The 24,845-nt window shown below is 36.8% G+C and overlaps 1 protein-coding gene across 1 annotated transcript; it reads right to left on the bottom strand.

Annotated features, from left to right (window-relative positions):
* Window positions 1–205: 205 nt before the first annotated feature.
* On the bottom strand, window positions 206–24,819 carry wdr78 (WD repeat domain 78). The gene is given in 17 exon segments (NM_001113033.1): window positions 206–584; window positions 3,200–3,353; window positions 5,316–5,542; window positions 6,391–6,489; window positions 7,849–7,973; window positions 8,551–8,708; window positions 9,836–9,987; window positions 11,453–11,539; window positions 12,664–12,803; window positions 13,043–13,237; window positions 16,095–16,256; window positions 18,902–19,041; window positions 19,486–19,636; window positions 20,243–20,349; window positions 21,709–21,899; window positions 22,541–22,730; window positions 24,621–24,819. Coding segments are annotated over 17 exon segments (2,388 nt in total). The 5' UTR covers window positions 24,680–24,819; the 3' UTR covers window positions 206–533.
* Window positions 24,820–24,845: the final 26 nt, after the last annotated feature.

The raw sequence follows: 24,845 nt of genomic DNA, 5'->3' as shown, positions 1-24,845 counted from the left end.
AGCCCCAATATTAGTTCCTAATTAACTAATCTTTCAAGCTGCTCTCTGATCATTGTGCCCACTGGGCTGTCTATAAGTCCTGTTCCCCCTGTCCCTGTGAAGGCTCTTCTGATTGTATTAAACAACTGACTGTCCTACAACTTTCCTGTGTCTAGTCCAGACAGTTGCAGCTGTGTGGCTGAAATAAAGACAATGAATGGCTGTGTTTTTATTTTCTGTATTTATCTAGTTTCCTCTTGGTTCTTTTGTAAATACAATAACAACATTAGGCCACAGTTTATAATGTTTCTTTGTGCACTCGGCTGTGCTTTTCATATCCAGTACATGTACTCTGAACCACAAGAGATGGCTAAAAGCACATAAAATCATTAAACTATCAAGCAGTTTGTCTCTCAGAGCTCAAAGTCTAATTACATATTGTAAATACAGAAGGCATTTGGTTGTATCCGGTAGGAAATGCTGGGTGTAGTTCTCTGCCATCAGTTCTGTGACATCATACCGTTTGTTTGTTATTACATGTATTAGTATGTAAATTACAGTTGAGTGGCTAATGTTGCTCCAATTATGTCATATAAGGCATTCACCTGTAAAGAAAAAGAGAACTCATCATTATAGCAGCACAGACCAAGGATGAGCACCCAGTGGTGTGGGATATGGAACATATTGCTAGGATTCACGCAGATAGAGGATAGTTAATATAAAACAAGTATAAAAACGAGAGGGCATTGCCATAAATGTGCATTGTTACCAATAAACTACCACTTAGGGGCACTGACTTCTGTTTATACGGAATCTGAAAAATATAAAAAGACTTGTAAAATACAATTAGATGTGCAAACTACCAAAAGTAATATGTAAGTAATATAACCCTAATGTCCTAGTTTCACAAAACAAACTCTTTTGTAGTGCAATAGACAATGTATTCATATAACACTGCTGTTATATCAAATGGCTAGTGAATAAATGGGTGCGACTGGGTCTAAGGAATAAGGGAAGGAAATGAATCATAAAAAAAGGGGTGCATGGTCATTGGTGACAGGCAGATGAGATGGGAACTTCAAAAGGGACAGCATACACCTACAAACATTGCTATAAAGCACAATAAATAGGACTTGTACTGAAATTACAATCTACCAATTGATTTAATTTAAAATATTTTTTTGCCATTATGAAGGCTATTTCATTGACTTTACCTCCTACCTTAGTTTATAAACAGGGAAAGTTGTTCAGAGCTCCATATCCACCTTTGAACAAACCCTTCCCTTCTCTAAGCAGCAGCTTTGAGCAGCTTATTATCAGGGGCTTCTCATTGGGCTGGTAATTTGTTTTATCAGCTCCTTTGGAGTTATTCAGGATCAGAACGTGGCAGGAAGCGCTAAAGTGAAACTGGCTTCATTTTCTTTGTTCGAGAAATAACAGAAACCATAAATTTCTTAATTAAAACAATAGGTATCAAGTATTTTTAGCACAAGCCCTATTTATTGGGCTCATGAGTAATGTCTCTTAAAAAAAGGAAGGAAAAGGGAAGGAAAAATGGAGGAGGGTAGGAGAGGGTAATAACCTTCCCAAAGGTTACTGATCAAATAACCAGATTGCCCCATTAAACGGTGCTCCATATATTTCTCCTGTTGCCGCCTTAATTATAAATATAAATTAAATTGATAGAATGAAATGGAAAAAGGGAATGGGTGGGAATACGGCTGTGGAAAGGATGACAGATAATGCAGAGTAGAAGAGTAAGAAAATATGAGGTATATACAGAAATCCAATGATGCTGAAGAGACAAGAACTTTATTGCTTGTAATATGGGACTTAAACAGCTTGCGAGCCTGAAGCACCAAAGGACATAAGGGAACCCTGTACTTACCACCTGCATGTTATACGTATTAAGTACAGTGCCAGATTACAATAAAAGATTTTCCTAAATTTCCTATCTCCTTAGTAAATACACCTGACATCTTTAAAACCAGAATTGGTTTTGCTTTCGTGCCATCAAGTGAATTGGTCATGCTCACGTGTTCAGCAGGGCTTAAATGAGCCTTACTTCATTATAAAACAAGATAGTGTTTGTTGCTGAATAAAAGATTCTGTAACCCTGTAGCCTTGATTTCTCTTCAGCTAACACTACAGACACATTCTGTATGTGAATCCATTGTTATTGGCGAGTGCTTCAGGAGAAAACTTAATATATATACATATATATATAAAATAAAGCAATTCTGACACCTAGCTGAATGCCAAAGATTTTACCACATATATATATATATATATATATATATATATATATATATATATATATATATATATATATATATATATATATATATATTCCTCAGTGTTTCCTAGCCAGGGCAAAACTCCGTATTTTATTATACTTGTTTTGCAGTCCTTCATTTCCTATTTTCTTGGTCATTTTTCTTTCTTTGCTCCAGGGATTATAGAACGGCAGAATTAAAACAGTGGGCCAAATCAATCATAAAAGCAGCTTGCTGAGCACTGTCTATAACAAAGGCTCCATGACAAACAGTCATATAGTTCCTGTGGGAACCCTTTTGGCAAGCTAAGTTGAGAAAACAGACACAGTTATTTACCTTCAGTGTTTGGTATTATGTTAGCACATAGACAATTTTTTGGCCTTCTAAGCAGAGTTTAAACACATGTCCAGAAACCATTGTATTACTACACAACAAGGAATAATTCAAGCCTGTTAATATTGCTAATGTCTGGTACAAACTGGCAGTCTTTCAGCTGTATGACTACCAAAAACCCAAAGACAGAATGCAAAGCACCATGTTTTTCACACTTTGCACCCTGTCCCATGTTGCACTCGCACTCCAATTTTTGGCAGTGCCGTATTTGGGGGGGGGAAGCTGCAATCAAACATTCTGCGCCAGGAGTTTTTGTTCTTCTTTGCACTTTCTTGCAGAATATATTCTGTGACAGTCCTGTAAGCTGGATTTACTGGGTGGTAGCTTCAATCAAAAAAGTTTATATATTGTCATCAGTCATGGACCTTGGACCTTTCCACTGTCCTTGCACTCAAGGGGGGAGGGGGCACATAGATATCCCCCTGCCTCCCACTATCCAGTAATTTGCACATCATTCAGAGATGCAAGTTAGGAAGCACTGGTTAAGCGCAGGGTGCACTGTCCTTAACAGAAAGAATTTACAGAAATAAAAATAGAAATGTGCATCTTACCTCTGAATCTTTGGAACTTGATACATTTCTTAGCTCATACACATTAACTTGTCCATCGCTGTCACCAATCAAGACACAATTTGTATTTTTAGCAAACAAAATTGACGTAAGCTTAACTCCAGGGTTGGCTTCATTTACTATTAGTGGGTCTATGCTACAAAAGAAAATTAATTATTCTTAAATTAGAATTTTTAAATTAGAATGTTGCTTACCATAAATTATTTGCACAAGTGAATATGTTAGATGGGTAGCGTACTGAACCATGTATGGCTTGGTATATAGTGAAACATGCTAAGGCGTTCCATACAGATAAGCTAAAACTGACTTTCAGCAATGCTCAGTATGGCACTGATGGGTAAATACGAATCAAAAACAAATCAAGGAATAATCACACAGGGTTGGGTGTATAAATATCTCTTACCCACAGTCACGGTGGGTCCAAGTGCTCATGCCCCAGACCTCTCAGCATAGGGAGCCATCATGGGAAAATCAAAAATAGAAAAGGCAGGCACTCCAGATCTTTTCAAAAATGTAGAGAAATGCAGCAACAAAAGTAGTTTACATTAAAAACGTATAAATTTTATTAGATCCATATGTAAAAAACAGGCTTCTTGTTTTTTACATATGGATCTAATAAAATGTATACGTTTTTAATGTAAACTACTTTTGTTGCTGCATTTCTCTACATTTTTGAAAAGATCCGGAGTGCCTGCCTTTTCCACTGATGGGTAAATGCCTACCCTGCAACCTTTAACACACAAACTAAATAACACCAAAAAAGAAAATCATGGGAAATGGGGATCCATGGCACTATAACTAAGAATATTTATGACCACAAAAGTTTCTGTTGGACCTAAACTATGTTAAATCAAAGCTGTTGATGAATTATTTAATTGGCATATAGTAAGGTATGGGGGTTTATATATATAACAAATTCCTGGGTGCCATTAATGCATGGTTAGTTATGTTACAAAGTACAGCACTGTGGTCTTTTCAACCACACTATAGTGTATTTGTTGGTTCAAAAACCCAACAGGGACCAAAACATCAAGTTTTTGAATCAATAAATACACTTTGGAGTTGTTGAAAAGACCTGTAGAGTGCTGTACTTTTAATTAAAAAAAAACGAAAAACACAGTTCCTTGAGAAAGGTCACACTGTAGTGACCGAAACGTTGGACTGCACTTCTGGGGCGGGGCTTCACTCTGCACAAGGAAGCAATGATAAAGAATACCTTCTGACTGAGGAACCAGGTCAGAGAGAATGCTGGGACAAAGGTAGGTAATTCTGGAGGCTATTTAGAGTAATTTTACGGATAGAAAAAAAAAAGGTTTACTTATTTAAGTACATGTGTATATATATGTAAAAAATGCTGATGCACACCAGGAAAATGTAATCAAAAAAAGATACTTATTTTATTTAGATCGACGTTTCGGTCCTCACCCGGGACCTTTATCAAGATCATATATATATATATATATATATATATACACAGACACAAAAGAGTAGGATCTGCCCTGGGTGCAGATTTAGGAGGAGATTTATCAATCCACGAACGCTCCAAATGTGTCCGAATGCGTTTTTTTTGTAATGATTGCTATTTTTGCGTCAATTTCGTCGCCGTCGCAACTTTTTCGTATCTTGCGCAAATTTTTCTACGCCGTTGCGACTTTTTCGTACTTTGCAATAAAATTTTGCGACAAATTGGTATTGTCGCGCCAAGTACGAAAGTTTCAGATTCATTCAAGCTTCGGTATCGTGACTTTCCTTGGGCCAGGTTGGAGCTGCAGAGTGCCATTGAGTCCTATGGGAGGCTTCCAAAAAAGTCGCGACGGCGACAAAAAATTTGCGCAAGATACGAAAAATTCGCGACAGCAACAAAAAAGTTGCGATCTTCAGAAATGATCGTATCCAATACTAATTTTTCCCATTCGGGATTCGAATTCGTGTCTTAATAAATCTGCCCCTTAGAGTTGATAATAGGCAATCAACAGAAGAAATCGGCACTCCTCAGGACTTGATCAAATTAAAATATTTATTGGGGGAGACTGATGTTTCGGGCCAAAAAAAATCTTATTTTTGATACATACACACTCTGTATAAAATATTGCCTTACGTGCTGGTGCCTAGATCCCAGATCTCGACTCTGTTTTCAGTGACTGCGCCAAACATTAATGCAGAGGAAGGAGACCACATGATGTCATATACTGCATTGGTTGTATTAGAAAATGTTAGAATGGGTGAGAGAACATCTTGCTGCCATAAGTGAATACACCAATCCGCAGAGCAACTCAGAAATACGTCTGGGCAGAATGGAGACCATGCAATTTTATACACAGGACCCTGTATTTTAAGAAACAAAAAAAGTCTTTGAATTTAGTACTACCAGTAGTATTTTGGAATTCTCCCTATTGGAACACTAGTACAGCAAAAAATAATTATCACTCTATGGGGCAGATTTATCAAAATGTGAGTTTTGAGCTTAAAACATAAAAGCTCACCCATGTTCTATTCATTCCTATGGGATTTTTAGGAGCAAATTTATCAAATGGTAAACTATCACTTTCACCCATTGATAAATACACTTCTAAAAATCCCATAGGAATAAATAGAACATGGGTGAGTTCTTATGTTTTAAGCTCTAAACTCACATTTTGATAAATCTGCCCCTAAGTCACTTATAGTCGAACCATCAATTTTCGAGTTCGAGGGGGGAAAAAAAGTGACAAAAAGTGTGCAACTTTTTTTTCTTTATTCTCAAACAGTAGTTTAATAAAAACACACAAGTAAAAATCACATTGTTCCATTCATTTTCAATAAGGCTAAAATCTTAAATAAACTTGGAAAAAAAGTTTTACTTGCTGAAATTTTTCATGTGATGGTCTTGGATTTGCCCAAATGCCAAAACTTCCACCAAAGATTTGGCTGAATTACGAATCGTATCCAAACCATAATTTGCATATTTACATTAAAGAAAAATCAAAAGAATAACTGCACAAATTTTTCAAACAACCATTCTGGCTGCCTAGAAGTCAGCTGTTGCATGACCCACACAAGTCAGACTTTAAAGCCTAAACCTATAAATGTTAGTGGACATCATTACATGCTCTTTATCTAGAATACAGAATTAGGGTTATTCCCAAAACAATATCCAAAATTGCAGATTTCTAGAGCTGCTAGGTTAATGTTACCTTGTGCCCACGGTATGTATCCAAAAACTGTTCATTATATGAGCAGGAACACTTGTGTATATGGCCCTCTTCTGTGCCAGCAAGATAGATGTTGGAGTCCTAAAAGAAACAGTAGAGCAGGAGTCTTGTTAATACAAATACATGGAACAACATGGTTAGCTGATGTCCTTCTTTTCATTTTTTCTTTGGCCCTACCCCCTTTATGCTCATGGGTGCACCCATGACTTAAACCCACAGAGAGAAAAAAACAGACACACATAGCCCTGTGATGTGAACAACACCAATATGCTGTCTGATTGATTTAGAGTTATATTAATCCATAAAGTGCATATTAAATCATAATAAAGTGATATTGATAAGTCCAGCCTAGTCCAGTGACCCATAAAGAGCAATGATTTCTTTAGTTTGTCAGACCCTTGGTCTTGAATAGAACACTCTAGAAAGGCTGATTATGACAGACAGAACAGACTCACAGCTGCAATATGTGTAATTGTACATAAACCAATACTGCTTAGAGTGTAAAAGGTATATATTTTAGAACCATAAGCCACATAAGACCTGGGGTAGCAAAGAAATTTATTTTAAACTCTGCATTATATATAATAAAAGAGCTGTATCACACCTTTCCAACCTACTGCAGAAACAGTAGTTAGACTATAAAAAGCTACAACAGAAGAGGATAAGCAAGTGAGACCAATGGTAAGATCGAGGATAAGCTTGAGGGACACTTTTCCCAAGATAATACAAGTAGAGAGGTACCACACCAAAATGGATGACCAGTGGAATGTTTTTGTAAATATGATATTTATACATATATATTTTCATGTTTAATAAATTGTGAAAAAATAGCAAAAAAATCTAGGAACAATATTTTACACTTTTTGCAGACATTTCTTGGGATGGTGTCTGGGAAATGCTTCTCAATAAAGCTGTCTATAGTCACAGTGTCTTCCTATCCTGCCTCCCTCTGTGATCAGTATGCAAAGGAATCATTCTGTGTATGACAAGCTTAAAATCTATGGGAAAACTGCAGAATTTTCTTGTGGAAAGTATTAGAATTGTCTATTTCAATAAAGTTTTTTTAGGGCAAATCTGAAAATTATCTCCAGGACACTGACAATGACAAATCTGGAAGGAAAAGTTCTCCAAATGGTCACCATCTCCTAACAAATACATAGCATCTAATGTGACCTTAATTTGCTTGAAGTTACTAATTCGTACAGCAAACAAGTTTTAATGGCCCCCTAAACATTACAAAAAATAAATTTACAGGAAAATATATAGAAAATAGTAATTATTTGATGCTCTATGGCAATTTGTGTAGCACTTCCCTGAAGAAACTATCAAAGCTACTTATAGACAGTGTATGTTGGCTTGAAAAATGTAAATAGAAACAAATGAGTGGTTTGCATACTAAGGAGTTTGATATTCACCAAAATCCCCCGTTGCTTACTTTACCTTTGGGAGAAAATCAAAGCACATGCCAGGAGCTTGTCGGGAAATGAATGCTTCTCCTTTTTTTTCCTTTTCGTTGCTTGACTTTTTTGATTTTTCACTTCCTGTTCGTTTTAGTTTCATCAGATCTGCACCATAATATAGATTGCATAACACGTAATTAGTAACATTATTATCTCCGGACTTTTAAAACGGTGTGGTGGGGGGGATTTTGTTGTGTGGGGAGGCTAATTAAAGATATTCTTTCATAGATATTTCTATGTATAATACCCTATAAAACCTTGCAGGATAAATGTAATGCCAATTTCATGCATAATACTCCACAAGACAGTCCTGGTTCATATAATGCGCTAAGAACATATGGTAGTATAAATCCAGTGTCAATTTCATGTATAATAACCCCAGAACACTTGGCAGGTTAAATAAATGCAGTGGCAACAACATCATGTATAATACATCCATCCTGCTTGTGGTAGAGGAACTCACTGATTTTGGTTTGGGGAGGCTAAGCCTCTACCATGTGTTTATATTTGATAAAAATATTATTATTAAAACCAAGAAACTGCATTCAGGAAACCTTGCATCCTTGTCGTATTCATACTCCTATAAAAACTGCCCTGCTGGAAGGCTGCAGGATGCATGTCCCTACTTTTGCACTAAATATGAATAAGTGAATGCTAAATTTAATTTAAGCAGAAGACTCACCATTACAGTCCAATCCTTTTCTAATATGCCACCTTGTTATTCTCCCATCTGCACATACAGACACCAGGATTTCTCCTTTATCATCTCCAAGGTTGCCCCTGTCATGCTCAATCCATTTCAGCTGCCATACCGGGGATGTATGTTTATTTGGGTTGTCACTAGGAGAGTTAAATAATAAAACATGACTAGCAATTGCCCTCAGACATATCACATTTTGTGTACTAGCATCATATTATAATTTAGGTCTAATATTTTACCAATTTCAGTGAAATGGGATTGTGAATGAATTTTGCTATTAAAATAAAGAAGCCCTAACACAGCCACATACATAACAATTAAAGCAAAATTTGATTGGTTGCTATGGATTCCCATGGATTACTACTGAAATATAAATTTCCTTTTTAAACTCATTGGCGCTGCTTTCTAGTCATGCCCTTTAAACGCTGGGAAATATCCTCTGTAAGGCTTTTAATGAGTGTCCACTTTAAGACCACTTTTTGGATATCTAAATCAAGTGACAAGTAGAATATGGGGAAACTGAACAAGCCCCTAGTCTTTTGAGAAAGTCATTAAGAAGAAATATGTAAAGGGTGTAAAGGGTGAATATGCAGTTGAGCAGTACTGGGTCATCTGGAAGGCAATTCTGCAATATTTAATATATATTAATATATTTTTAAGAAAAAAAGAGCTACACCTGGGAGTTACCAGTACAGTACAATTTTAATTTATTTTCTGACACTTTTAGGGTTATGTAATAAAACAGTAGCAGTAACCCATAGCAACCAATCAACATGGAGAGTTTACCTGTTTTGAAGCAGACATCTTATTGGTTGCTATAGGCTACTGCTACTGGGAAAACTTAGTGCCTTTTATTACATATGGGGTTTTGAATATGATTTGTGGAGTTATAAGTGTTGCTTGTGGTGCACTACGTACTTATTTGTAAAATATGGATTACAACTATTAAATTAATTTTTAATTGCTGTCAGTTTATTGTGGGTTTAACATGCACTGAGCAGTAAGGACCCCTAGACAGCATGATAATAATGCACAATTGATTTGTTTACTATAACTTGACAAAAGTTTTTTTTAAGAAAAAGTTACATGCAAATACACTTTATCAATATTCGTTAGTTCACAGTTAAACTATATAACCTCTGAGGTCACCTGAAGCATCCTTTATTTTAATGGTGCCTTCCTAATAGCTGCAGAAAAAAATATGTATTTATGTTTAACTTTACATGTGTTAGCTTCTAGAGAAAAAAAAAGAACCTAGAATACCCACCTACTATCTAGTACTGGGAAATCTTCATTATTCTGTACATTGTAAATGGCCACTGTACCATTATACATTCCAACTGCAAGAAGATTTGGATGAACTGCAGAGAAGTCCACGGCTGTTACACCACATTCACAGTGAAAAATACGTTCAGGCCACTACAAACAATTCATAATATTCAAAAGTTTACAAAAACAGAAAGATCACTGCCACTGTCACATAACTTGGACTCCTCAACATTGATAAGGTTAGAAAAATTACAGCTATTATTGATACTACTGCTGCTGCAGGTATGAGATCCATTAACTGGAACCTGTTATCCAGAAAGCTCAGAATTACAGGAAGGCCATCTCCCACAGACTCCACTGTAATAAAATAATTACATTTTCAAAAAATGATTTCCTTTTTCTCTGTAATAATAAAACAGTACCTTGTACTTGCTCCCAGCAATGATATAATGAATCCTTATTGGAGGAAAAAAGTCCTATTGGGTTTAATCTATTTTTAAATGAGTTTTAGCAGACTTAAGGTATTGAGATCCAAATTATGAAAAGATTCCTTATCTTATTGTGACTAGTACTACTTCTGATACCATCATTACTACTACTATTATTATAGCTAACACTATTACTACTCTCATTATTACGATGTCAATTGTTACTATTTTTAAAATTACTTTTTGCCATTATTACTATTGCCATGTGTGCTATTACAGGTATGGGACCTGTTATCCAGAATGCTCGGGACCTGGGGTTTTCCAGATAAGGGATCTTTCCGTAATTTGGATATCCATAACTTAAGTCTGCTAAAAATCATTTAAATATTGAATAAACCCAATAGGCTTGTTTTGCCTATTGGGTTCTGGATACCGGGTTTCCAGATAAGGGATCCCATACCTGTACTACTATTACTGCTAATATTATTCTTTATACTATTTCTACAAATACTACCATTACTGTTAATACTTTTACTATTATTACTATATAATCTATTTTTTTCTATTACTACTATTAGTTTTATTGCTACTATTACTGCTATTATTTAGGATAACCAAACCTGTGCCAAAGTGCTATTATAACATTTTAACTATTAGTACTGTTATTGCTACTACTACTATTATTACTGCTGATGTTGATATTACTATTACTACTACTATGTTCTTACTATGTCTGTGAAGGTTCTCAATTATTTAGGTCATGGTATATCTGTAGTAATAAGTCAAATCAACTGAACTTGCTGTGTTTTTCTAGAAGACGTTTCACTAGTCATCCGACTGGCTTTTCATAGTTCAGTCCGACCCAGACTGTTATTAACAGTACTACTGTTGTTGTTATTATTACTGTTATTACTTCTGTTGCTACTACAGTTGTTTACATTGTATTTCATGTTAAAAGCTTAGGCGTAGACAACCACAATTTATTTTAGATTCTTTTAAACTTGCACTACATGTAAACTGACTACATGTTGTACTTGTATAACTATGTACTGTATGTGACAAAAGCAGAATATACTTTTTCATTGTGAGGGCATCTCTTTTAATGGTATAAGCAGAAATCAGGGTATATTTAACCAATACTCATGTAAAGGTAACAGTAATTTTATATATTTTGTATTAGCGATTACCATAATGTTCTTTAGTGACCAGCAGCAAGCCATTCCTCCTTTCTGTTCTGTAAATCCAAATTGACCATAACCAACAGCAAGCAGATCCTGTTAAATGAAAAGTAGTTCATGTGTCAAACAAACAGATTTTCACAATGTTACCAAAGAACTGAAACAGGCAATGGCAACCTGTTTGGTACACAGAATTAGAGGTTTCTGTTTATAATTTACATTGTTGCTTGGTGATTATTGGTGGATTTATTTTTTTTTTATGTAAGGGCAATGAAATGTTAAAATTAAGTGTGTTGCATTATTACTTAGATTGTAAGTTCTACGTGGGCAGGGACCTCCTTCCTACTGTGTCTCATAACACATGGCACTTACTCCCTGTGTATTTATAGTTACTGTATTTATTGTATTTATTATAACACTTGTCCTCCCTGTGTGTAATTTTGTATATTTTAAGATTGTACAGCACCGCGTACCCTTGTGGCGCTTTATAAATAAAGTTATACATACATTATTACTGTTTGCTATTACTCTTTTTACAGTATTTACTGTTTCGCTGTTTGGCTCGCTGTATTGCTAGGGTGACATCACTGCATTCTGCCCATTCCACACTCAAAATGCCTGCAGTAACAATGTCTAATTTAGAGTTGAGGCACCATGCTTGTCACATGGTTTACAAGAGTGTCATTGCTGGCTTGAACCAAAGCATCATGTTGCCATGGAGATGCTCAATTCCCTATTGGCCAGAATCAAGCCGGTTGAGCCATACCTCAAGCATGGTGTATTGGGAGGTGCAATCTTCAAATAAAACTGAAGTAACATATTCATACCTCTTGCAATTGTAAAACAGACTGTAGGGTCAATAGGAAGGAATTTGGCAAAGATGGTGGCTGCAAGAAGACTTGAAGTAGGAGATTTAGAAAGGTGATTTACAACTGTGCAAACTAACTAAGCTATTTACTTCACGGTATTGGAGACTTTTATTAGAGCAAACCATTTTGGCTAAGCTTTCATTCTCCTTTAAGAAAAAAAATCTTCTTTTAAAAGGTAATTCTAAGTAAGTGAGCTATTTCAGTGGGCCCAGGTGTCAGTGGGCCCACCTGCCTCTAATGTGTAGATTTCAAGGACATTCCCTCTTTCTGTATGGGAACAAAGAGGCTGAAATTGATGTAAGAACAGATTATAGTTTGTAAAGAAAAGAAACTAGGTGAATGATTACTTACAGAGTTCTTTTTATTCCATGATATGCTGCTAACATTATGCCCTTTAGTTACATCACATGCAAAGGACCATAGCCTATTTAAACTGGGTGACATGATGTTTGAGGACACTGCACTGATCTTGTCCTCATCCTCTTCATGATCTGAAAGATGAAGAATGTTATTTTAAACCTCTCTGTGCCTGAAGTGATTTGAAGGATGGAATAACTTCTTTACACATTAGGGCAATGGCATACATTAACAGCAAAGTGATTAACAGCTCTGTGGACAGGTAACAAAATGCCAGAAATGAATTCATGTGCACTCCCTCAGGGTTAATCTGCATCCCACAATTACAGAAATATTCAGTATTCAGTAAAAACACAAATGTCAGGTAACCAACCTGCAATAACAGGTAACTGTCGATAAGCAGCAAGCCTTGACTGAAATGTGTTTTCCACCACAACTCTTTCCATAAAAAAGAGATCCTGCTGAAATTTCTCCAATTTTAATATTTCTTCAGAATCAGGCTCAGCTTCATCCGGGATTCGAGCTAGTGGCAGTCCTTCTATGTCAGTGGCAGAGCTTGAAAAGCTGTCTAGAAAATTATATGCATATATGATATAAGAATGTTTACGAAATTACATTACATTACATTATATATGTGATGGCGTTTCTTTATTCAAATTAGTACTAGACAATTATAAAGATAGTACAAGTATCTTACTTGGTACCTGTCTTTTCAGATAAGGTCTTTTTCCATAGTTTGGAATTTTATAAGCCTTTTAAAATATATTTAAACATCAGTATTGTTTTTTCACCATTATGGATTAATGCAGCTTAGTTACCACAAAGAACTGTTATATTATTACATAGAAAATCAAAATCATTATAAAAAAAAATTGGAATTAAATGTTTAAAATGGACTAGTCTCCCATAACTTTAAACCTTCTGAATATTGAATTTCAGCATAAGAGATCAGATACCACCTTATAGAGTTGTCTCTTTTACCTAGCCAAAATCGCTACCTAAATGGTTTCCACACCCTCTGCAGTGATATCCCTTGCATATCTTTAATTCTGGCTTTATATTAAGACAAACTCCCCCACCCTATTTAATTACTCTGTCTCTCCTAAAATGGGTGTGTTCATTTAAATTTACAGCCCAGTTACATGTTTCATGCCACCAATGATACCATTTTTTTCATTACATGCAATCGACTTCAGCTCTCACATTTTATCTGTTCCCTCTGATATTTACATTATGAAACAGAGACTTAGAGGTCACCTAAGGTCACCATTAGTAACAGTGTGATGTCCTTAGCTGATATACTATGTGTCCCCCTCACTCCCATGATCCCTTTCTAATCTCACTGCCTGGTCTATACTAGTTCCCCCATAATACTCTAGCTCACCCACCCCCAGTTTAAACACTCCTTCAGCCTTTTTGCCATTCTTTCCCTTAGCACAACAGATCCCTTCTATTGCGGTGCAACCTGTCCTGATTATATAGATTGTACCCCAAGGAAAATTCAGCTCAGTGAGAACCCAAACCCTTCCTTCCTACACCAAGACTTTAGCCATGCACTTAGTCCTCTAAGCTTCTGCTGTCTTCCTAATGTTACACGTTGCACAGGTAAAATTCCTGAAAAAAATTACATTACAAGGAAGACCTTTTCTTTTTAAGGTCCTCCATCTATCATTAATTTTGCCATTAATACTAATATGTACCAAGACAGCAGTTTCATGTCCGGGCTAGCACCCAATAATTTTTCTACCCGATCAACCACATGCCGAACCCTGGAACAAGGAAGACTGTTCGGTTGTAGCCCCCTGGATGACTGATTACCCTATCCACTTTCCTTATATTTGAATCCCTTATAACTTTGATTTGTTTAGTCCTGCTCTGCTCCCCAAAACTATTGCAGAGATTGGTTTCTCGGTTTTTAGAAAGATCTGCCTCATCTAAAACCGCCATTTCAGAGAGTACAAACCCCAGAGAAGCCACCCTTTCCTTTTCACCACGGTAGGTGTTACACACTTACACAACTGTCTCATCCTACTGCTGTTCTGCTCTCCCAAAACTATCTGACCCAGCTAGACCTTGGTCAATGATAACAGACTCCTTTTAAGATTGCTAATTGGTGGCACTGTTGCAATTTGATGCTTTAGAGCTCTAACACAATCCTCTAAAGTGAAAATTTGCACACATCTACCACAAAGGTAAGCACTTTGGAACTATTGTTCTAAATCTGGCATACTGTGAGCTGAGTCAGATCTTTAATTGTGCTGCCACTAATTTCCCAGTTATAGATAAAAGCTACAAAGAAACAGAAAAAAAGGATAAGAATATTTTATAATTAACTTTTTACCTTGTTTTAAATGTCTTTTATTTTCGACTGTGTGTTTTTAAGACTCACTTAAAGAGCAGCTATCTACAAGAGCATGCCAACTGGAGTCCCAGGGGTTCTATTTATACTGTCTGTTCAGGTGCAACTAATAAAACCCCACCCACTTCAAAAGATTGCTCTAAGCCCTATAGCCCAATAATCTTGGTTATTTAGCAGCTAAGACATCAACATGTTTGAAGGAATTAAACCACAACAGTTAAATACAGAACATGGCAGATTGCAACTCCAACTTTACAATGTGTAGTTGCAACATGCAGAGAAAAATTGCTCTGTTGGCAACACACATTTTGCTGTAAAAAATAAATTGAGTGTTTTCCCTTAAAGTGATACTGACAGCCAATTAAAACATTTTTTTACACCTGCTGTTGTGTTTTAATTTGTATCAGCTTTAAATTCCTTATAAACTAAATCTGCAAAGTTTTTTCGCTTCATAATTATGGTAGCATGAATTAAAGACCCACAGAGCAGCCATGTTTCTTCCCCTCTTCCGGATTTTAATTTAAATGCCTCCCAAGTGAATAAATATGCCCAATCACAAACCTGCAACTGCTCTTCTGCTTTCAGCCGGTGTGTGACAAGCTCAGCTCCGTTGTCTATGTGTAATGGGGAGGGGGAAGGGAGAGCCCTTAGAAGCAGGCACGGTAAAGCTATTTAAATTCTTTGTGCGAAGAGCAGAAAGGGGGGGCAGCCCTTTGAAGCAGGCAGGCAATGGAAAGATCAAGCCTGCCTGCTATCTAGTTCACAATTCAAGGAGCGAGGGTGGGAGGGGGAACTCTTTGAAGCAAACGGCAAGCTGAATCCTCCCAGTTTATGACGTAGTCCTTTTGACAGATTGAGAAGTTACAGTCGGGCTGCCAGACTGTGGGGTTCAGGATCTTCAGTAGGATTTATGTAGAGAAACAGGACTTTTAGGAAAAAACAGTCAGCATGACCTATAGGTAGGTTTGTAAGTAGGTTCATATTTTTGAAAGAAATTTTTTGGTGTCAGTATAACTTTAATGCTACATTTAATACAACAAAATAAATATTGGAAGAAAGAACATACCTGCTCTCCCCAATGAGTTCACAGACCGTGTTCCTCTGCTTTCACTTGACCTACTGGTAGAAATATTTTTTGACTCAGTAGCTCTATCCACCGTTTCCTTTACTGTTAGACTTTCAGGTGAATAATATGAATCATATAAATCCCACACTGATGCCGTTACCCCTATCAAAAAATAAATTAAAAAAACATTTAATGCAAAATTATAATATTATATAAATGAAAAAAGGTGAAAGAATTGCTTCTAAGAATTATTATTTAGTTATGAAATTCATGGGAAATTTTTTTTGCAGTCAACATGCATCAGTATTTTTAGTTTGTGTTGATTTTCTATACTATTAGAGAACAGTTCTCCAAGTTATAATTATGTACTACTGCTACATTATAGGGTCAAATTGTCCAAATATCCCTTCTGATTTGTGGGACTGACCAAAATATTGGCCACAGCCATTACTGACACAGGTGACACTGGCTAGAGAGCTCAGCAATGAGCCAATAGAGTGCCACCTGTCCAACTTCCAAGTTTATGACATTTTTGCACTTCTACAGCTGCTCAAGTTAAAAAAAAGACTATGAATGTTATGTGGAAATATCTAGGAACAACAACAGTTCAGGAAGGGGCTGCCAAGAGCTAATAAGTTATTAAAAAGTAAACTAATAGTTGGGACCTTAACAAGTTTCTATAGGCAAGAAAAGATACAGAAGCAAACAATGCACTAATAGGAATGGGTGTAAAAGCACCTGTCTGAGCAGCAGGCACGTGTCCTTTGGATTCTGGATTGCACCTTACCATCTGGCAGTGTAATGGACAAGTCTGGGTTTCGCAGATGCCAACACAAGGGGTACCTGCCTGAATGCATAACTACAATAACTACAATGTTTCATGGAGGAATAAGGGTCCAGGGTTATTTTTCATGGTATAGTTATATGCTATAGCATATAATTATATTCTCAGAACAGTTTGGCCCTTTCCTGCTTCAGCACAATAATGCCTCTGTGTTTAAAGTGAGGTCCATACAGAATTCGTTCAGAGTTAGATCTGATAGTGGTTCTCATTACTGGGATATTAGAAAGGAGAATATGACTTAGATCATTAGAAGTGTCATATATGAATATTATTGGCATAGCAGAACCCACTTCAGCCAGGCAAACAGAAAAATCTTTATTCATAAAATTGATAATCTTTATCCACGTACATTAAAAACACATTTGGGCAGGGAGTAGCTGAGGTGTAATGCATTTTATGGCAATAGACAGCCAGTTCCTCTTATTATAGAGGCTATAATAAGAAGTGTCTGCTGTTACTTTATAATGGTAGTTCACCAGACTGGACCTGGCAAAGTTACTTTTGGTTCTGTTGCGTTTTCAAAGTTTCACAGCAGCGTAATTAAAAAAACATATATTACCACTTTATTTTTTACATGAGCCTTGTGACTTTTGAAACATATAAAGTTGACTGTTGTTCTGTGTATGTGAAAATAATGAACTCTTGAGGTGGATATTATAATGGTGTTTTTAATTTTTGTAATGTATATAATTAATATGTATCTAGTAGAATTAAGTCTAAAACAACTGGACTTTTCTGAGTTTTTTTCTTGAAAACGTTTCACCACTCATCCGAGTGGCTTCTTCAGTTCAAATGACTGGTAGGGAATTCCCCGGTATTTAAACTCTTGATGGTAATACAGTCACAGACATCCAATCACAATGGTTCCATTGAACTTGTTCAGTTAGGTGTTAGCTGAAACTGACAGGTGTAAGAAGGTATGATCCAATCACAATGGTACCAAGATTCTCATTGATGAAGGTGCTAATCCTTCAAAGTACATGACTGGAAGTGTGAACTGTTGTGAAACCAGTCATTTGAACTGAAGAAGCCACTCGGATGAGTGGTGAAACGTTTTCAAGAAAAAACTCAGAAAAGTCCAGTTGTTTTAGACTTAATTCTACTAGATACTGTATATCATGACCTGGATGAATGAGAATCTTCATAGACAATTAATATGTAGGCTGTCCAGTCACCTGTTATACCACAAAAGGTAGAATTAACTTCACATGAATACCCTTATTTTTGGAAAGAGATGTTGGACAAGCAAGGGTCTGGATAAGTTTGACCATATAGTGTTTCTAAAGATACAGATGCATTGGGAGCTTGTCAAAATATGTGGCAGTGCTGGTGTACATGATATATTAATGTGCAACCAAACTGAAACCAGAACATATCCCTCTGGAATTAATGCATATATTTTGCAGCACAACGGGACATTATATTTTACATTAGACTTTAACCAGATGAGAGGAGCGGTGTGGAACTGTGTTACTATATCTATGCAGTAATCTAAAAATGTGCCATGTTTTTTTCCTAAGTAATGGCCATGTCATTTCTGAGTTTTAAATTTTTAACAATAAAGAACAAACCTGTACCAGTTTACGTCTCTTCTCCCATCAATACATTTACACTCTATTAGGGATGCACCAAATCCACTTTTTCGGATTCAGCCAAACCCCTGAACCCTTTGTAAAGGATTCAGCCGAATACCGATCTGAATCTGAATCCTAATTAGCATATGCTAATAAGGTTTTGGAAGGGCTAAATCCTTTAACTTTCGTGTTAACGTGACAAAAAATCATGTGATTTTTAGGATTCAGATTTGGTTTGGCCAGGAGTGTGGATTAAGCCAAATCTGAATCCTGCAGAGAAAGGCCGAATCCCAAGCCGAATCCTGGATTCGGTGCATCCCTACACTCTATAATTGTTTACTATTATTAAAATGCTTGATGGTTGCTTTTGTGTCTGGATTACAATTTACCTATATCTTCCAAGATAATTCTATCACATTGAACTTCTTTACTCTTTGGTGCCCCACTGAAAGTCTGCATCATACGTTCTATGTATTTATCATTCCCAACTTTGTCTTTGCAGAGATCTTCATATGCCTGATTACGCACCCTAAAAAAAAATAAGAAAACTTCATATGTCATTATAGTTATACGGTAACCTTACATTAATTACTCACCTTCCAAACGTGTTCAGTTCAGTTGATTTCAGAAAGTACACAAGAAATAAAGACTTTTGTCAGTTGCATTCTATTTTTTAATTATTTTTCGTTTCTCTAATTGAAATTCAAAATATCATTTTTGACCTACTTATGTCTTCCTGATGTAGTCCTGTGAATAAGCTGTTCCAATATGATACATTAGTTGGTATAGTTCTTATCTTTGACCCTGGTAAGCATAATTTCTAAATAACTTCAACACAGAACTCAAGCAAATATAATTCCCATCACTAATCAGTACACTCCATCCTCAATTCCCCAAAAAAAGATTATTCTCTTGGCTTTATTTAATAGTACTATACAGTATGTATTGTAGAGTGATGTACTGCTTGTTTTACCTGATTAAATCAGCATTTTCTGAATCACTTGAGGTTAGCGCAGGTGGCATGTCTAATAGCCACAGTGTTTCAGTGTCAGTTAGAAATATGTTAATTATTTTATCTAAATCCTCCTCAATTGGTTGCATCTCATGCTGCTTTCCTTGTATTTCTGAAAAAATAAATGTAGGTTCTTTGTAATAGCACTTTTTTTTAGCAATCTTTCCAAAATCTTACATTAATATAAACATTTACAGTTCTGCATTTACAATGTATTGAGTTCATAGTCAGACATTTTATTTAGAAACTATAAATATTATGACATGGGATAAAGCAAAAGTCAAGTGGAAGAAAACAAGAAACGGATTGGCACACAAACTAAGGCTAGCCCCAACAATTATCTGAACAGTAAAATCAAAAAGTGGGTGTTCAATAAATTTTTCATTTTCCATATAACTGAATCTGAATCCTAATTTGCATATTAAAGAGAACCGTGTGCACATGTGTTGAAAAGTCACATGATTTTAAGGATTTGGTTCAGCCAAATCCTGCTGGAGAAGGCTAAATCCAGGCCAGATCTCAAACTGAATCCTGGATTTGGTGCATCCCTATTTCAAAGCAAAGCACCAGTAATAATGTTAAATACAGAACCATGCAATATTCTCAACCATAACAAACATTTGGAGATAATGCGCTGGATTGCTATATAAGCCCTCTTTGTAGAGTAAATTATTATCATGAAAATCCCAATGCAGAAACAGCAAGATGCTTAGCTTACCTGATAAACTAGCTAATTCACGTTTGAAGCCTGTATCTTCTATATATTCTGTCAGCGATTCTGTTTCTTTGCTAGATCTTGAAACAGTACTGCCACCAAATGTTGATCTTCAAAACAAAAGCACAGATTTCCTGTCAAATATCTAGTCTATGGATACAGAACCTAAAACTAAAACATAGGCAATAGAACACTTAATAACATGGTGTAATGATGTGCGGGTCAGCCCGATACCGGCAGGACCCACGGGTTAACCCGCGGGTTGGGCGGGTTCGGGCCAACCTTGGCACATGACTTGCAGGTTGCAAGCAGGTTCGGGTTGAGCTCTTCTGCTCACTCTCCCCGCCCGCAACCTTACACTGCCGGCTACCTCTTACGGCTTCTGTATTCATCAGTGCGTGCCCTGGCAGGTTAGGGTCTGGTCGAAGTTTTCGCAACCCGCACATCACTTACAAGGTGCTCTTTTGCTTTTATAATAATGGAAGTACCGGTACATATGATTTTTAGCAGCTGGTCTACTCCTGAGTGTTGGTTAGACCAAGCACTGGTGATTAATTTCTTCTTTTCATGTGTTTAACTATCATGAGTGACCACTTGCAATTGACTGTTTATATTATTTTTAGTTTGTATGTATGTGCAGTCAACTTTTAATTTTACTCAAATGAAAAAGCTCTATCATATTACTACATTTTACTACTTTTTTATTTATATTTCCTTATTTAAGACCCCTCCTGCCTGGATTTTTTTTTTTTAACAAGCTTTATTAAAAACAACAGATCGGTTGCCCTGCAGAACATGCAGGCTCATTAAAATGGATTGATAGTGCGCATGTGCACCACGCCAGGCAGACAAGGAGATTCTGAAGGGAGGTGTGGGAGAGGGAGTTACTGAGCTCTGCAGTGAGAGAAACATCAAGCGATCGCTGCAGCTTCACTGTTTGCTTTTGAGGGACTGGAGTGGCAGGTACTTAAAGAATTCTGTGAGGCTTTTCACTGTGAAAATTTTTGGTTGGGGGGTTGACATGTCCTTTAAAAGCACATGTAAACGCACCACAAAAAAATGTAATCAGTGAACAGCCTCTTTGAAATCTTTAAATACCTGCCACTCTGGTTGTTCAAAGGTTAATAGTAAAACTGCAGTATCCCATTAATCCTCCTGTAACCCGCTTAAATTTACTTTGGCTGTTGGCTACTAGGCATGCTCAGTTCTTCTCAGCTGAGGTTAATAAACACGTTTACGAAATAATCAAGTTAATCGTAACTGAACCATCTTGGTAACTGGTTCACTACCTAGATTTTTTTTGACGCAAGTTCTAATATATCTTATTTTATATCCGTACCCTTCCTGCCTACATGGTGTATTTTAACTGGCCTTAACAAAAAAACTAACTTCAATACAAACCAATTGAAGAGAAGTACAGAAATCTGTAATACATGAATTTATCTGTAAATGGCTGTGAATAATTTTACCTTGTAAATGGACCCACAAAGCTAGCATTAAATGCAGTCTGCTGAAGAGAGAGTGATGAAAACATATCGGATGTAGCTATTCCTGATGCATCGGGTGGTGTGAATAATTTGCTTTGCTTTTGGGGTACTGTTCCAGGCTCAGCTTGAAAAAGTGGTTGAGGAGATACATCTTTTCCATCATCATCTAAAATCTGTACACAAGAACAATATTTTTAGGGCCCTCATGAATCTAAACAGTTGACATGTCAAAAATGTTTGCTTAAAGGGACCCTAACCAATCACATTTTTCTGCTCTGTTGTGCTTAGCCAAATATCACCCTGAGAAATATGGCTGGGCCAAGCTGGCCTGGTGCCCTAGGCAACCCAGCCAGTCACCTCACACTGTGCAACTGGACATACATTATAAGATCATGGGGCAACCATGAGGTGGGCTGCATCAGGCTAATCCGATCATTTCGCCCTCGGGCCAAAGACTTGGTCGCAGCTGTCCCTCTGTAGGCTCTGTTTAGTGCGACTGAAACAACTACGGAAGAGCCATTACCCATGTTGGGCTCAGTATCGTTGGGCTAGAGGAAGCATTGGGGGGCTTTTGGCAAAAAACTTTGGAGCATTGCAACTAATTACTAATACTGACATGTTTCTATGGATTTTCATAGGAATGTGTCAATATTATTTTAAGTCATAAAAGAAACACCTGGGAAAGGTAATTAAGATTGTGGTATGGTGCTGCATTTGTGTTTTAACTATGCCAATCCATTTTATTCCTAAAAGCTTGGATTCCCTTAGCAATACGCATTAAAATTGTGTTTTCAAAAAGGTTTTTAGAACTTACCTTGATATTTTGCTTGCCAACTAGTGAAAGGTTTCTTTCACCCATTTTGCTTTCAGCGTGTAGATTTAAGCTTTTTCTACTAGATGTTCCAAGCATACTACGATTGAATATACTCTGGTTCATTCTGCTTTGGGTTACAGATCCAGAGATGACTGATGGTTTTTTAAAATGTGCTCCAAGCTTAGAACGCCTTCAAAAGAAACAAAAAAAGTTTTCTTTTTATAAAGGGATTCTGTCATGATTTTTATGTGTACTTTTTACTTCTATACACTGTTCTATATACTATTACACTGTTTACATAGCAAATAATTCACTCTACCATTTAAAATTCTATTCTTGAACCAACAAATGTATTTTTTAGCTGTAATATTGGTGTGTAAGCAGCCATCTTAGTGCATTGTGCCTGAGTTTGAGCTTTCAGAAGAAGCCAGGGCTACATGTTAGGGTGAAGACACACAGAACTACTTAGTAGCAGCTACTTGTCACGGCTGCTAATACCCTGCCATAGACAATACTAAGAATTGCCTCTGCTAAAACATACAATTATCAGCATTGTCTATTTCTGTAGCCATGACAAGTAGCTTCTACCTGTAGCTCTGTGTGTCTTCACCCTAACTGGAGGAGTCATGAGCTCGACTTGGATTTATTACTACTGAGTGCTATTCTGATATCTACCACTAGAGCCTGCACTCCAGCTGGGGGAAACAATAGCCTGCGCTGGAAGGGAGGGAGCTCCCAGTGCAGGCTGTCTTTAAGGGCATGCATGCACATAATGGATTCACTCTGCATGCTTGTTATGTGGATACATGTGATGTTATGCGCATGCTCATAACTGGAGAAAGCTTTGGCACTAGTTTCAGAGTGCCCTGCCCTAACTTAAAGGAACAGTAACACCAAAAAATCAAAGTGTATAAAAGGAACTACAGTATAATGTACTGTTGCCCTGTACTGGTGCAACTGGTGTATTTGCTTTAGAAACATTACTATAGTTTAGTAAATGAAGCTGCTGTTTAGCCATGGGGGCAGCCATTTAAAATAGAAAAGGCACAGGTTACATAGCAGATAACAGATAAGTTCTGTACAATACAATGGTGTTTTATCTGTTATCTGCTATGTAACCTGTGCCTTTTCTCCTTTTTCCAGCTTGAATGGCTGCCCCCATGGCTACACAGCAGCTTATTATATAAACTATAGAAGTGTTTCTGAAGCAAATGTGCAAATTTTACCAGTGCAGGGCAACAGTGCATTGTATTATGATTACTTAAAAACATTTTTATTTTTTGGTGTTACTGTTCCTTTAACTTGAGACAGACCCAGTGAGATACTGCAAATTTATACCTGAAGTCATCAGATGCAACCCACCTCTGGTAGCAATTGGTCTGCTCTGCCCAACCCTTTGCATCACTAATGCGCTGGTAAACTAATTATTATTCTTTACAATTTTTGAATTATTTGGCTTCCTCCTCTAGCTTTTTCCAGCCTTCAAATCAGGGTCACTGACCCCAACAGGCATAAAACTATTCCTCTGTTAGGCTACAATTTAATTGTTATTGTTGCTTTTAATTACTTGTTTTTTTTAATTAAGTCCCCCTCCTATTCTCATTCCAGTCTCTTATTCAAACCACTGCCTGGTTGCTATGGAAAATAAAACCCCAGCAACTAGATAGCTGCTAATATACCAAGCAGGAAAGCTACTGAACAAAAGGTGAAATGATTGAAAAACCATAAAAAATGAAGACCAATTGCAAACTGTCTCAGAATGTTACTGTCTACGTCACACTAAAGGTTAATTTAAAGGTGAACTACCCCTGTAATTCACCATGATTCCTACACTGTCACGTATGGACTTTCTTTCTGGCCTTACAATAAAGGCAACATTTTTTAAAAAAGAAGAGCTATTTTGTAATTGGTGTGTACTCCCAGGTAATATGAACTTGTTACCCCCAAATTCACAAGTAATATAATTACTTTAATAAATGGGTACAGGGATAACAAACACATGTACAGATAAATGAAAGAAATACACAAATCAGACACAGTTAGCCGCATTATTTAAGCAATACAAAACGTTTGTGCTTACATTGTGACAACTGAATTCAGCTTTTTCGCTTTCCCCTCAGTAGCTGTGGGGCCAGACATGGCTTAGCAAATCTCGGTACGACACGGCGTACCAGCTATAAGATATCAGACGCTTCTTCTTGAGCTCTGCCGTGGTTCCGACAACAAGCGTTATTGGTACCCATGGAAACGCTATGTATTCCAACCCGGCTTGGGAAAACGCACGCCCCCTGGCGAACCGCCCTTG

Source organism: Xenopus tropicalis, chromosome 4 (genome assembly GCF_000004195.4).
Source record: "Xenopus tropicalis strain Nigerian chromosome 4, UCB_Xtro_10.0, whole genome shotgun sequence".
Lineage (NCBI taxonomy): Eukaryota > Metazoa > Chordata > Amphibia > Anura > Pipidae > Xenopus > Xenopus tropicalis.
Note: the sequence above shows the minus strand (reverse complement) of the source record. Positions and strands in the feature narration are given on the sequence as shown.